Below are 15909 nucleotides of genomic sequence, written 5' to 3'. Positions count from 1 at the left end.
GAGAGAAACTTGGAGTGTTCTTTTGATTTTAAAGAGCACCTCAAACCAGTCCAGGAAGCACTCCTACCCAAACATATTACATAAGATGAATTCTGTATTATAGAGAAAAATAATGGCCATAACAAATCACAAACTGAAAGTTAGAACAATATTAAGATAAAAGACTGTACTTGGAGTGGACTTAAATGGGCACTGACACTAAATTGGCTATATTTCCAAGCACGCCAGAGTCTAATCCAAGTTTTTATATTCTGGATGTGGTGTTTACATGGAAGATGAAGAAACCTGGTCATATGCCTATATACACGATTCTAAGATTCATCAGTTTTAACATCTGCATGTTTTGACTCTTTGACATCCAGCCACTCTGTCATTTCTGTGCCAGCAGGAGTTGGAGGATGAACCCTGCATTTATTACTGCATTTACCACTCTGCTGGATTTGTCTTCATCTTATCCCAAATAATGAAAGACGTGAGCAGTGACGCAGTGTATCCGCAACATTTCCATTATCAGACTTGAATCCAGTGCGTTGATCCTGATACTTACATTGTTTATCATCATACTTGTCATTTTAATGACTAACTACTACATATACTAGATAAGGTGTTGCTACAGTGTCTGTTTCCATTAAGAAGTATACTAGCTGTTTCATAAAGCAGAATATCAGTTTTAAAAACATGTAAACAGGACACCAAAATTATACTGTAACTGTACGTACATTAATACTGTACATGTAAAGGAACTCACTGCTGCTAGCAGCACTATTAGATGCTACATCCGTGCTACCACCAATAATACTTCCACCAAGCTCAAAAGGACAAGCCTCTGCGGATGCACCAGCTGCATTAACTGTTAACTGACTGATCACACAACTGGGGGGGATTAGCCCCATACCAAAGCTGCCTTAAGAAATTACATTTTAATAGCATGATATTCCCAGATGGTAGTGGTGTGTCCCTGCTGTGAACTGCAAGCTTGACCTGATGATATCCCTTTGACTCCATGGCAATTGAAAAGTGTGCTGCTGGTCCGCCATAAACTCAAAGAAAATGTTCAACACTACATACTTACACAATTCACGAGTGCTACTAAAAGTGTACTGAAAATAATTTAGTATGCATGTTGAAACTTTAGATGACTACATATTCATAGAGATAAGAGTCTTGTCTTGTAAGAGGAGCAATTTTAGTTTCAACAGGTTTTTGCTGTCTCCTTATGATAGATTCTGGATTTCTGCTCATTGTTTATAGAAGGGAGTTGGAACATAGCTGAAGAATGCTGTAACAATTCACTTTGACCTCTGTTCATTACTTTCTGCTGGGGGCCAGGAGTACACGGTTGAAGGGCAACTTGTGATTTTAAACATTAAAGTTTACAGGCTGGGGGAGTACTGCATATTTGAAAAAAGTTGTAGACTATAACCATTTGTGGCTCCAGAGAGAGCAGCACTAAATTAAACATTGAAAAAAGCGTTGGCTGGGGCGTGCCGTTAGAAATAAGTGAGCAGGCTGCTCCTTATCTCTGCTTGAGGCTAGCTGCTCTGGGCTACATTTGTCGCTACTAGTATAGCAAACCAAAATCTCCAAATGAGTTGCATTTTGGGTAATGGAGGCGCAATGTTGTGGCGAATAAGAAGACTGCATGGAATAAAACAATGAGTTAAGTACTGTACTATACATTTCATGTTTCTTTAAATTTTGTAAAAGTTGTTGTACAACTGCGGATATTGACACATTTTACTCTGATGATACTCGCACCTGTAAAATAATATTTTAGGTTGCTGTCATATTTCTGTTGGGCTGTTACGTATTTTACTCAAGGTTCTTTCTAGATTAATACTAATAACATATGGCTCTGTTCTATTCATGTGTTCCACCCTTTATAGTGAGCCATCATGCACAATAGCAGGACCCTGAAACCAAAGCAGCTAAATGGAATTCAGCCATCATTCATTTTATTAGTAGGCTAACACCTGTGCTTTTCTGACTGCAACATGTGAAAATGTCTTTTGAGACGAGAGTTTTAGAGAAACATGGACTCCATATATGTGAGCTGCCTGTAACTTTACAAATGAACTTTAAAGTTTACATTAATCACTTCAATGCTGTCTCTGAATAATGCAATAGCCAGCAGGTTGCCCCAGAAGTAAATCCCTAATGCATTCAGCTACCACAACCTTTTGGCTAACACTAGAACATTTACAGTGTGGTGGATTAATGTGCATTGTCCTAGTAAAAATAAATAAATACATACATGAAGGAATAAATAAATACTTGTGGTCAGCCTCACGAGGCTCGCCCCATTTGCTCTAATATACGTTGATCTCCTTTAGCCAGCATTTCTCAAATCTCTAGCAACAGCAACTAGTCAGAACAGCCACAGTCATGTGATTAAGATGCATATAACTGCAATTTTAGCAGTTCGATTCCAGATGGTGACCTTTGTTGCATGTCATACCTCGCTTCCCATGTTTCCGGTCTGTACGCTGACAACTATCCAATAAAGGCAAATCAATCTGGCCAAAAATAATCTTACAAAACAAAATAAAAATAGGAACAATGTAACTAATTTGGTGTTAAACTCACCTGTGCTGAGCTGTGCAGCTACATGCACAGATGTTCAGTAAATATTAATATGTATTCATGGCAGCACATGATCAGAGGTATCAGTGTGAGCGTTGGCAATACTAGAGGATTTGTATTAGTGCAAGTAGTGTTACTTTGAGTGTGATCTCATTAAGCTGTATTTAAACAGCCTTTATCATTGGCTTTAATCCCTCTGCATAATTGATTTTAATGACACCTGATGAGACTGTCCAAAATACGTCTTGATGAAAGTGGGATTCTGATTATGTTCAATACTAAACCCTACCAAACAAAACCACATTCTCCCCCTCTCTGTCTCTCTGAGTGCTTATATTGCAGGTTAATCTGGCTCTAAGCCTGGAGGAAGCAGGTGTGTGTGTGTGTGTGTGTGTGTGTGTGTGTGTGTGTGTGTGTGTGAATGAATGGATTACTGCTCATTCATCCATGTAATGTCTCTGTTCGCAAAGCACTGAAACACACAGGAACACACATACGCTTCCATCCTCAGGCCAACAAAGTCATTCTTAGATGTCCTGCTGAAAGCACACACACACACACACACACACACACACACACACACACACACTCTATCTGTGATGTCAACCATAAGTATAAATTCTTTCAAGCCTTCCCTCGGCAGTGAAGGAAACCTGTGATAGCAGGAAAGAAGTGTTTTTCTTTGTTTCTCCTCAGGGTGAAATAAGTTCTCTCCTCAGAGTTTTACCCTCAGTGTCAGTAATGTTTGTTTTCAGAGTGAAATAAGATCTCTGGTGAAATGAGGTCTTGCCTTAAGGACTTATGCTTCAAACTAAATAAGTCTTACTAGGAATGCACCAATCAGATTTCAGCATTGATACTGACCAGATTAGGCGGATCGGGAATCGGCCGGACGTAACTGATCCACATTAAATACAGTGTCTTCATCATTGTCATTATAGAAATCATTGTTTCCTGTATCGGTTACGTTCATTCAGTCACAGAAAGACGCTGACTCAGTTCTTAGTGCCACAGCAATCCCTGGCATCATTTTACCTCCTATAAAAATGATTCCAACAAGTTCCACTCAGTGAGGTATGCAGTTTTTTTTTCAAAGAGAGAGGGCACTGGTATCAGACCGGTACTCAGAGAGTGCGGGAACAACATGTCTGAAGAGGTCAGACTGGTATTCTCTTCATCTGTAGATGCTGAGGTATTGGAATCACTGTTGGAAAAAAAAAGTTGGATGGTGGATCATTACATCTTCAACATGTCATCCGATTATGTCTAATGGAAAAAGTGTTCATACGTGTCCGAATGGCCACATACTCTGCCTGCCATCACGGCATCATCCTTAGTGCATCCCACTGGTACCCTTGTACATTTTCCAAAAACTGTCATGTCTTTCTACTATTGATGCAATGAATTGTGGATGACTGCATACATTTCTGGACAGTCTTTCCACAAAGTAATTGTGAAGAATGAAAGAATAAGAAAGTCAATCCATGCCTTCTTGCACACCTTGTCAATCACTGCGTAAAGGGGGCGTGATTGTCAGATTTGGTAAGTTACAGAAATTGTTGGATGCAAATCTACAGAGCCCTGGAGTGGCCATAGAGAGAAAGAATATACATGTTACAGTCACGTTTTACTACATTGAGCGCTCAATATGCTACTGTGTGTGAGAAACAATTCCTTCCCACAAAATGCAATTTGTTCCCACGTTTTAGTTCATTAATGTGCACTAGATAAGTGTATGTAACATCTGGATGCCCAAAACATGCCTCACATAATACTTGAAGCAGGTGCACTGCACTTCATGCTTTGGGGAGAAAGGCTTGTCTGTTGTGCTGTCTACGGTATATACACTCTGGTGCGCATGAATGAGCCAACATGTGAGAACGAATTGTATCTTGTGGCCCAAATTATACCAAATATGGGAACAAACTGTATCTCATGCATACACCATAGCAAACAAAGTACTTTTTCTATGGCCACTTAGAGTGCAAGCTTTACTGAACCGCTGCTGAAGCAGCCATTTTTGGTTTTTACTCAACGTCTCCATGGCTGCAGACGTTACTCATTGCTTTCAGCTGATTAGCTGAGAAAATTAACTCTAATTACCTGTTCATGCACACTGTGAGCGCTTGCTTCACTCCTTACTGCTGGAATATGAAGAACACACACTGGGAATCAATCTCACGAGAAAAGGCAGCTATTAATGCCAAACAGTAACGGTATGAAATCATAAAAATTAGATGATGTATTAACTGTGTATTTGAAGAAGGCCTTTTTAATGGGATTCTATGGAGAAACAGCATAAAGTGAGATTCTGTTTTTAGCACTTGGACAGCCATGGTGCCACTTGGTGTGAAGGTAGTCTTAATCTCCCAGCATGCCTGTGTGAAGAGTTGCTGTGCTTCACCTGTTCCTAACACGACAAGGACCGGAATGACATCACTAACGTCTGCCTGTTATGTCTGTCACTCCAATAAAATGAGAAAATAGCAATTTACAGTTAATCTGGTAGCATAGCAACAGCAGCAGCTATTGACAGACAGCTGGCGTCAGTTGTCTGATAAACACTCTGATTGCGTGTGTGTGTAGGTTGAATGCGTGTGTGTGTGTCACTTCCTGTTTCCGTCTGATAATTTAGGACCCTATTTATAAATGGCTGATTAGCATAACATTGAGCAGCCGCGCTGCCTGCACAGAGTGTGTATTTGTGTGTGTGTCTGAAGACTCCCGTCTGGCAGATGATGCATACTTATATATTCTGACTCTTTAAATTCTCTGCTGTTGCTTAAAATGGGTCTAATTTCCATTTAGTGTTTCTATCTTCTCTCAGTGGTACAGCCGTTTCCTATATATGTACAAAATTTAAGTAGATAAATATCACTTTTTAACAGCGCACTGTGACACATGCGGGGAAAAGTAAATCTACGTAAAGTAAAATCAGTTTGATTGGAGCTTTTTCAAGCTTTTATATAAACTGTATCAAAATTCTACCAGCAGTCTGTGACAGCTGAGACGTTACACTGTAGTTCTGATTTGGGAGTCACAACTAATAAAGCCAACTTTCTTCTGTGATCACTTCATTTAGCTGCCGTTGACAGTCAATAGATAGAATCATACAGTTTGTGGTGTTGAAGGATGCTAACGCTCTGTCCTCTGATATAGTCGCTGTTATTATTATTTTTATTTTCTGGAATGGCCACTGTTGATACGTTGTGTGTGAGCAAAGGAACTAATAATAAAAAAGCAAATGGCAAGAAAGATTTAATAATCCAGTTGATCAGGTTTCAGTGCAGACAGCCTCTCAGCTGTAGTTGACCGCACTGTGTACAGTTCCAGCCCCCACAGTCGTTGCTGTTTACAGTCCCTGCTGTCCCTGTCTCTCTGTTAGGGCTGGCCGATATATTATACATTTATATAAAATGTGCCTTTCTTTAGCAAGGGCCAGGACAAAAAGAGGTTGAATTTATCCACTTTGTGTATCAAGGCACACAGGTAATAATTTTAATGTTAATGTTTTGTCATCCACTATTGGAGCTGAGTTCCTCTCCATCAGGGACTAGGGGGATATGCTGTTTATGAGCCAGGGCACATTCGTTATGTGATTTCATGGTGACTAGGGCTGTGTATTGGTAGGAATCTGGCAATACAATATGTATCACTTTTTTTCAATCTTGATATTTTTTGATATTTTCTCACACCCATAATGGTGACACTATCGTTATTCTATTGAATAATGACCTTATTGCTATTGATGAATTGTCTATTGTCGATACATACAGCAATTTTTTTTTATTGCCCAGGCCTGCTCTCCATCCACTGTTTCATCCATATTTTATGGTTTTCCTTTGCCAGCATAAAGTAGAAAGTTTTTTAAGGGATGTTGGTTTTGGCAGAACAACAAGATGCCTCTAATTAGGGGTGTGAGAAAATATCGATGCCAGCACCGTTCCCGCCTAAAGATTTTCCTAGCTGACTAGTTGTTGTTTGTTCAAGCCATTAGCCAGCTTGTTGTTCAACTTATTTAAATATATTAACAATTAATAATATAAATATATAACAGCCACCTGTTAAATTATACGCACACGCTGTAATACATGTTACAACATTTAAAATGTAGTTAATTTATTTAAACACAGTGTAACATCACACAGTCTCGCTGTTCAAAACACGGAATAAATAACTTCCAACTAATCAATACGACGGATGATTACAAATCAAGACGCTGCAAACTCCTCTTCCTCTCCCGTTATATGGCACTTCTGTCCCTGCCTGAACCCGCCATGTGTTACTGAACACCATGTGCATCTTGTGTCACATTACATTATGTACGTTATGTTACACTGCAGCACTGGTCTAGTGTCAATATCATAAATCTGATTGAAGACTTGCAGAAGCACCGTGCACAGGAATATGGAAAAGCTGTCAATAGAAGCAAGAAGCACCAGGGAGAAAAGTCAGCATGAGGCTCACATGTGTGTCCTGTGTTATTACTCAGTCTGACAGCACTCTGCCTGAATTCAGTTTTGCAAAAAGAGGCACTCCACAAGAAGGAATCCATTACAGGAGCAATTGGGGGGGGATGTTAAACAATGGCATATTAAAAGAATATGGCTGCTTTAACAATGTCAGGAACATGCTAACTGTGATCAGCTCATCAACAGCTTTGTATAGTATCAGACTGGTGTCGGTACTGGCAGATACTCAATAATGTGGAATTTCTGTTAGAAATGAAGGAGTGATACAGAGCCACCTCTAATTTCCTCTGTACTGAAGACAGATCCCTCCCTGTCTCGCTCTCACAGCTGTTCAGACACAGCGGTGCATTTTAATGTGTGCAGGCAGCTTTTGTTCTTCATGCAGACAAAAATCATTACATTTTGCTTTTACATGTGGATCATCTTCTCAATAGAATGTGTCCTCTACGTCAAGGAACACTACAAAGCAAAAAGCTCTGACTAAAGCTGCAGGTGTAATGATTCTGATACAGAATAAAAAACTAAATTCAGATTTTTCCATTTATTCTATCCTGTGTAGCTGTGGAGACATTATTATTTCTTTAGATATGAGATCAAACATTTTTCTGGAGCCTCTTTCAGCACTGCAGTAACAAGGCATTTTGTCAGAAAAGGAAAAGATAGGAAAAAAACATGTAAATGTGAATAATATTCAGTTCAATTCAATTTTATGTGTACAGTGCCAAATCATACCAGAAGTTATCTAAGGACACTAAGAGCAGGTCTAGACGGTTCTCCTTACAATATGAATATGATCCCTGAATTAAAAAGAAATAATAATCAGTTTGGTAAACACCCATCTATGAAACTCTTTACTGTATGTTCTCTGACTTGGCCCAGAAAATCGGACCCAACCCAACCCCGAAAAGCAGTTTCCAGCCCGACCCGAACCAGAATTTCCACTTTAAAAAGTTGTGCATATAATATAGTGCAAATTATGTTAGAAAAAATAAAAAAGACATTCACTCATTAATTACAGTTTGATTAATAATAAATTATTAAACACACATTTATTAAAAAAGATCTCATTCTGTCCGAGCCCGACTCCCAGCAGCAGCTTTGGGCTGGAGAATCAGGCAGAGAATTAAAGCTCTGTGTGCTCTATATTGTCCTCTGCGTCTCTACGGAGGAGAATGGGGGGAGAGCATTGTTTCAGGTAAGGCATGTCCTTGAAGTAAGGGGCATACGTGTGTTAGTGGCAAATACTTTTGCATTTGGAATTCGCCACACGATTGGTAGGCACTAGACACACACACACACACACACACTGGGTCTTAAGACCTCTGTTTGCCATCAGCAGAACGGCCAAGGTGTTCGACAATAGCTGCTCTTTTCTTCCATCAGAGCTCTCTGGGACTCGTACTTGACTTCTCTCCTACAGTTGTTGTACCTTTGACCAGATTTCAATGAATCACACTCTCCTGCACACTGTCTCATTGTTTGTACTGATGAGTCAACCAGCAGGTTTCCATCCATGTCCATCTCCTGGAAGTGCTCCAACTGACAGTCATCTAATATTATGAGAAACAGGACGAGGAGGGGGATCACACATAGAGGCCTGTTACTGTAGACAACACACACACTGTCTCCCAGAGTGTGTGTGTTTGATTTAATAAACTACCTTGGCAGGACTGTTCATGATAAAGTTATTGAACTGAATTACACTGGCAGAGATTGAGGGTGTGTCCCCCTCCAGCACCACTGCATAGGCTACTGTGTGGGAGTGTGGGTGTGTGTAGTGTATCTAACATGTCACTGATGTGTTGCCTGTTTCTTAAACTAATAAAACCTATTTTATTATTTTCCCCTGTTTCTCCTTCTCTGTCACACACACACAAACGTGAACTCATATTACCCTGAGATAACACTGTATCACTGTGTTTACACTTGGGTCCTTATTTGCACTGTCACTATCCAACACACACAATACAGCTTCCAATGCATAAAACATAACTGAATCCCTCACAAAACCCAGCATGCTTATAGTGCAGGTGCACAGTGCTGATACATTAATGAAAACTGCTCAGATAAATCAATGACTAAAGGAACAATTAAGGCTGAAACTTACAATTTCCATCCATTACATATTAATCTGTTGATTATTTTGATGATTGCTCTTCAAAATGGCAGAAAAGCATGGAGAAACTGCAAATCCCAAGTTCCCAGAGTGCTAGGTGTTGTCTTTTATCTGACAAAGATATTCAATCTATGATCATATATAACCAAAAAAAGCAGCAAAGTCTCAGATTTCAGAGAAAATGTGGAGTTTTTGTTTGAGCAATGACTGTTAGAGCAGCAGCAATTAGTCAATTAACTGATTAGCTGTCAATTATTAAATTGATTGCCAGCTGTTTTGATAACCAATCAATCTCTGAGTCATTTCTTAAGAAGAAATTCTCTCATTTCAGCTTCTGAAATGTGAATATTTTCTGCTTTCTTTAGTCCTCTATGACAGTAGACTGAATGTCATTGGGTTGTGGACGAAGTAAGACATTTGAGGACGACACCTTGGGCTTTGGGAAACATTTTTCACCATTTTCAGGACCAAAAAACGAATGGATTAATCAAGAAAATGATCGGCAGATTAATCTATAATGAAACTAATTGTTAGCCCCAAATGACGATCAAACTGATGATCAGCGTTGCTCTTACTGATCAGTTAGCCTACTCTGGTAATTGTTTCAGCAGCTATAAACATACCGAACATTACCCGCTTATTTCAGCATCAGTGAGGTTCTTTTCTGTATTTCATGCCAGTGTAAGAAGGATTTTCAGACCGTTGGTCAGACAGCCTAAAGACACGATGGACCAGCAGATCAATCAATGATGATCAATAAAAAAGACTTGCCAGCTGCAGCTCTGTGTGTTTAGCTATTATGCTCTAATAGAAGTGTCAAACACACACTCTGGTCATCAAAACACACACACACACACACACACACACACACACACACACACACACACACACACACACACCCTTCCATCCATTCTTATATCCCACACACAACCATATGAACACTTTTTATCCCACCTTCGGACCATTTCTGATCAGTTTGGTCAGAATGAGCTGTCATCTGCTGTTTTTCTCTAAATGCATCAGTGTACAAACACACACACACACACACACACACACACACACACACACTCACATAGACACACAGCCTGCTTATTAAAGCTCTAACAGCACTACATAAATCGTCATTTAGTCGCATATGAGCAGATTTCCTGGTGTTCCCATGAGCTGATGATGTGATTCCTCCATGATTCCTCTTTCTTTTGTAGAGACCATCAGCATCAGACACATGAGCTCACACTACTGCACACACACACACACATGCACGCACAGGCGCGCACACGCACGGACACAATATACACAGCAAACGCATGTTAAACATCAAAGAGCGACACTGAGAGCCACATTTATCATGAACTGTGTGAATGTGCACGGTTTGATCCCCATCTGGCCGCTCCTGTGTGAGAGCCCGGAGCAGACAGACCTCTGCTCATTCTCTGCACATTCTGCTGATCCTCACTGGCTCTTCATGCGCCTGTCCACACGGCGCTTTTGGTGACATTCGGGACACTTTCTGATGCCTTTGTGGCACAGTGGTCTGGTCTGCAGCCGCTCTTCCTACCTGTTTTGTAGAAGGCATCAGTGTCGGGGTCGCTGGGCGCCTCCTCGGCCGCTTCTGCAGGGTTCATACCGGAATCCGGTTCAATACAATCCACCGACAAAGAAAGACTGAAATTTAAAAAAAAAAAAAAAAAGCCCTCCGCTCCGGAAAATCCTCACGTCTTTTTTTTTTATTCCTCACATGTTCTCCGTTCTCCTCTCTCTCTCTCTCCCTCCATCCCCCTCGCTAGCTTTCTTTCTTTCTGTCGCCCTCTTGGTTTGTTTGGTGTTTCAGGGCTGGCTTCGTTTCTCTCTATTGTTCCCGGTCCAACCTCCTTCCCTGCTGCTGTCCGCCAGGGTCTCTCTACCTCCCTCCCTCTCCCCCCGTACCTCCCCACCCTTCTCTCTCTCTCTCTCTCTCTCTCTCTCTCTCTCTCTCTCAATTCAATCCATTGACCTTTATTAACTAGACATAATGTGTTTGTTGTTAAAGCATTCACATATTAATGTCAAACACAAACAGCAATTTATTATAATAATAATAATAATTATTATTATTATTAAAGTTCATCCTCTGGGGACCATGAGCATGCTCAGTACATCAGAGGTCCAGTGTGTAACATTTAGGAGGATCTATTTGCAGAAATGGAATATAATATTCATGGGTATGTTTTCATTAGTGTTTCTTTGTCGAGTTCAAGACCAGGGCTAGTCGAGAACCGAGTCAAGACCGTGTCCAACGAAGTTCGAGTCCAAGTCAAGACCAAGACAGAAAAAAAAAAATGGACTGGTCACCTGTTAGCTGTGGTAGTGTCAGTGTCAATGCCCGTTCTAGATGGATTTTGAATTACCCGTTTTATGAACTAGTGCACTTCATCAATGGTTTTGTTTGGAGGAGGAAGTTACACAGAAAAAACTACAACATATTGTTGGACTCGGTCGAGAGACCTGCTGCAAGATGCTGGTAAATCCTACACACTGGACCTTTAACTCTCCTGTCTATGTTCTAGCATTGTGTGTGCTGTCATCTACCTCTGCCTGAATACTATCCTTGTGTGCAACATTGTGCAGGGTTACACATGTTCTGCCATGCCCGCGTTGGTGTCCTCCAGGTGCTCTGGTTTCCTCCCAAAGACTGATTGGAGACTCTTTCCAGGTCTCAGTGGCACAGGACAGGTTTTTAGTCCAGGTCCAACCAGTATTTGTTGGCACCTGGAAGATGCTCGACATCCATATTGTAATTATACAATATCAAAACTACATCTGTCCACCCTGTACATAACACTTATTGTACAGTCTGTCCATCTTGAGAGAGGGATCCCTCTCTGTTGTTTTTACTATCCGAGTCAAGCGTCCAAGGATAGAGGGTGTCACATGTTGCATAGATTGTGAAATCCTCTGACACAAGTTTCTGATTTTGAGCTATAGAAGTAATAGTGAGTTAAAGGACCATTGTGTGGGATTTAGTGGCATCTAGTGCCGAAGTTGCAGATTGCAACTAACAGTGGCCACGAAACTTAAAAAAAAATGCTAAAGGCCCTATCTAAAGCCAGCGTTTGGTTTGTCTGTTCTGGGCTACTGTAGAAACATGGAGGTTCAACATGGCAGACTCCATGGAAGGCGACCCACACGTCTGCAGGTGAAATGGCTCATTCTGAGCTAACAAAAGCACAATCCTTCTTATTTTCAGGTGATTTTACACAAATTAAAGCATAAACCTATACATATTTTATTACATAATTATTCTGACAATAGATCCTCCTAAATGTTACACACTGGACCTTTAACTTTACAAAAGGTCACCAGAAGCATTATGAGTCATGGTCCTGGGATAGTTGCATACAGTATTTCTCTGCTGAGCATAGCTGAAGAAACCAGCAGGAATGCAGATTTGAAGATAAGTCAATTTTAGTTTAATATCAATGAATTAGTGAAACACACAAACACATGTGGAGACTCAAAAACAGTTAAGTATGAAGCCTAAGATAGCTATACAGGGTAAACTATAATTTTCCAATTCAAAAGGCAAACCTGAAAGTGCTGAGCCAGTGTCTTGGTATCGGATTCATAAAAACATTAGAGATACTCACATCAATCTCCAATGTCAAACAGCTGCTTGTGTGTAAATATCAGGTACTTCAGCCAAACAATGAGATGCTTTAAGGATGGCAGTAAAACAGCAGAAAATGATTCTGTTGGCCTGAAGTTAAAGCTTCACCAAGAGGCTTTAGACATGATTCATCCTCTTGGGTCACAAAAGCAGAAACAAATAGTTCTTAGTGAACTGTAACTGTGCTGATGCAGTTATTTGGACAATGTTTGATGCAGCTGAGACATACTGGGAATTATGTGTGCTCCATTAAGGTCCAGTTCTCCTGCCCGTTCATTAAAAACACCACTACAGTATGTCAGCTGTTATCCGGATGTCTTAATTCACTCTTTTTGTTTTTGTTGTAGTTTGAATAAAAGTATAGTATCCTCTTCACACAATACCCCTGACCTTAGTGCTGCTAATCAACTACTGTACTATTATACTACTATATGTTATTATTAATTCATGTAAAAGGGTTTGTCTCACATAGAAAAGCCTGTAGGGAATTATCACCAAATTCAAATTCAGTTCTATTGAGCTTGTTAGCATCTTTTAGCAAATTGTTTCAGTTTCATGGCACATTTATTGTTTGGTTCCATCTCAGCACTCATTAACCCTGTTTACAGCAGCAGACAGCTGTTTCAGAACAGAGTTGATGCTGCCTACACAGCACCAAACAAAACAAAGAAAGGAATTAGTGAAGACCAAACTAAATTAGGCTAAAAAGAGGATGAATACTGGGGTGCATTTGAGAAGCAGCTACAAAGAAAACTCAAAAGAATGCTGAATTCATGCAGTCTGGAAAGAGTCTGGAGTGCAGGCAAATATTCGCTAACACGTTAGACCCAAACCACAGGTGGCAACATATTCTTTACTCAAGTAGAAATGCAGACACTTGTGTAAAACAGTACTCTGGTAAAGGTAGAAGTATACAACTTCTTAAGTCAAGTAAAAGTGGAAAAGTACAGGCTCTGAAAAGAACTCTCTTGGTTCCTCTGAAGGACATTTCTACCGGCTGTTTCCATGCAAAGCTAAGTGAACCTTCAAATTGGGTCGAGTCTCCCTCTCTTGTCCGTTTCGTCTTGTTACGTCTGTCATGCGTGATGTGCACCGGTCTAGATGTTTGGAAGGTGCGCAATGATGCAAAAAAAAAAAAAAAAAAAACTTTCTCAAATGCATTAAAACCTAAGAAATGAGTCTGTTTGGAAAATGTCAGGAATAAAAAGTTCAGATATTTGTGTAAAAATGTAGCTGAAAAAAAAAACCGACTTAAGTACTGTAACGAAGTATTGTTGTTTGACCAGAGGTGGGAAGCAACAAAGTACACAGTTGTAAGGCTAGAATATATGAGTCTGCCCCCCAACAAAGAGGAATAAACACAAATGGAGAATTGATGCCTTCAGTTCCTTCAGTTTTGTTAATTCTGGCGACTTCATCACAACTAATGAACTATTCTGCTCTTTTCTCCTGTTTTATTCAGGCAGTGTTCAGTCATTTTACATAAGCTAACATGGGAGGTATGGCATGTTTTTGACATAAAGCTATTTTCGATTCACTCTTTAGTGCCAGCTGGGAGGAGCGTGCCTGTATGCTGGCCTTCTTCCAGAGGTGACAATGTCTAACATGTCCCTTTTACTCCCCCTGACCCCCTCCCCTCTCCTCTTACAGACCACCTCATCAGCATGGAAGCAGTGTGCACCCTGCCCTGCTGTCTGTACCCTCTTACTGTGTGCTACTGCCACCCAGTGGACAATACTGCACATAGCAGCTATGTTGTTGTATAACGTTTTTTTCACATGATTTTTTTTGTAACACTTGACAGCCCCAGAGTTCCCTTTTCAAAGCCCCACTCAAGTCAGTTTTAATGAATGGTTTCTGCTTTCTCCAAATAATTAACTGTGCTCAAGACAAATGATTACATAAAAAGTAATACCAAAGACTGTTGCTGTGTCATGTCATCCTTATATTACATTTGTCTTTACTCTAAAAGCTGATTTACAGACATGAATTTGGAGGGAGGATCTAAGATGTGTCACAAAATGCAAGGCGGTAACATGTAACTCTAGAAGGTCATGAGCCTTGATGTAAAACGTTAAGCCCACTATCCTGATTCTCTTTTATTGCTGCTGTCTTCTGGTCCCCCTTGTCTCCAGTCCTTAAGCCAGAAAAAGACTCTCCTAAAGCATTTCCTGAATGGGTGCTACAAATGTAGAAAGTGTGCTGTAACACTAAGAACAGCTGTATTTTAGTCAGGCATCCTCGCAATAGAAATTGTTACCCTGTCAGTGATATCACTGCATGTACTTACTTAGTGGTGAATAACGTGATCTATTGCTATTGTTGGGTTTGTCCGTTCTGTAGAAACATAGTGGTTAAACATGGTGGACTCCTATATATATATATATATATATATATATATATATATTCCATTTCTACCAATAGATCCTCCTAAATATTGGACCTTTAAGTAAGTGTCTGTGTGATTTACTGCGATTGGATAAAACATCAAGACATCTTAAAATGTCAGCACAAATGCTCTATTACAGGAAATGATAGAGAATATCCTGTGGCTGTTCATTTTGTCTTTTAAGCATTGTATCTCTTTTGTTGAGGGATTTAAACAAAGTGGTGATATACTCAACAGAAGGAAGGTGAATTGGATTTTTTCTTTATGAACCATCTCACCCGAGGGCATGAATGCAAGCAGGCAAAACGTATATGGGTGGAAGCAGTTTCTTCATTGGATATATAGGTTTTTAATCCAATGTATTACCCCCTTCCTGTTCATCAAGATTGGTATCTAACTCTGTAATGACTTCCTTCAGCTTTTTTGACAGCTCTGTATTGTTTCCCCTCAGTATCCAACATTAACACCAAATCACCGGGATTTCCAACTATTGCACCAGGTAAGACAACTGGCCATATTTCTATTTCTTTTCTTGGGTAAAAATAATTTAATTGGCATCACTTGTCTTTTCAATGTGTCAAAGTCCAGAGTCATCAGACTCAGAAGTCTGCAGCACCGCCCTGTGTACTTCACTGCTGTCACCTGGCCCATAAACCAGAGAGACTACCTAAAATATCTGAGGCCATCAACAACATTGGTCAGT

At 40.1% G+C, this 15909-nt stretch overlaps 1 protein-coding gene across 2 annotated transcripts in view; it reads right to left on the bottom strand.

Moving 5' to 3' along the window:
• Positions 1-11069, bottom strand: part of kalrna (kalirin RhoGEF kinase a) — a 148795-nt gene extending 137726 nt beyond the window's left edge. Inside the window, exon 1 of one of the 2 annotated variants that reach the window (XM_051403569.1) lies at positions 10730-11069. In XM_051403569.1, coding sequence (XP_051259529.1) covers positions 10730-10796 — 67 coding nt within the window. In that variant the 5' untranslated portion in view covers positions 10797-11069. The remainder of the gene's footprint in view (positions 1-10729) is intronic. The other variant, XM_051403571.1, reaches the window with a different exon arrangement.
• Positions 11070-15909: the final 4840 nt, after the last annotated feature.

This window comes from Dicentrarchus labrax, unplaced genomic scaffold (genome assembly GCF_905237075.1).
Source record: "Dicentrarchus labrax unplaced genomic scaffold, dlabrax2021, whole genome shotgun sequence".
NCBI classification, from domain to species: Eukaryota; Metazoa; Chordata; class Actinopteri; family Moronidae; genus Dicentrarchus; species Dicentrarchus labrax.
This window is presented reverse-complemented; position numbering and strand designations above follow the sequence as displayed.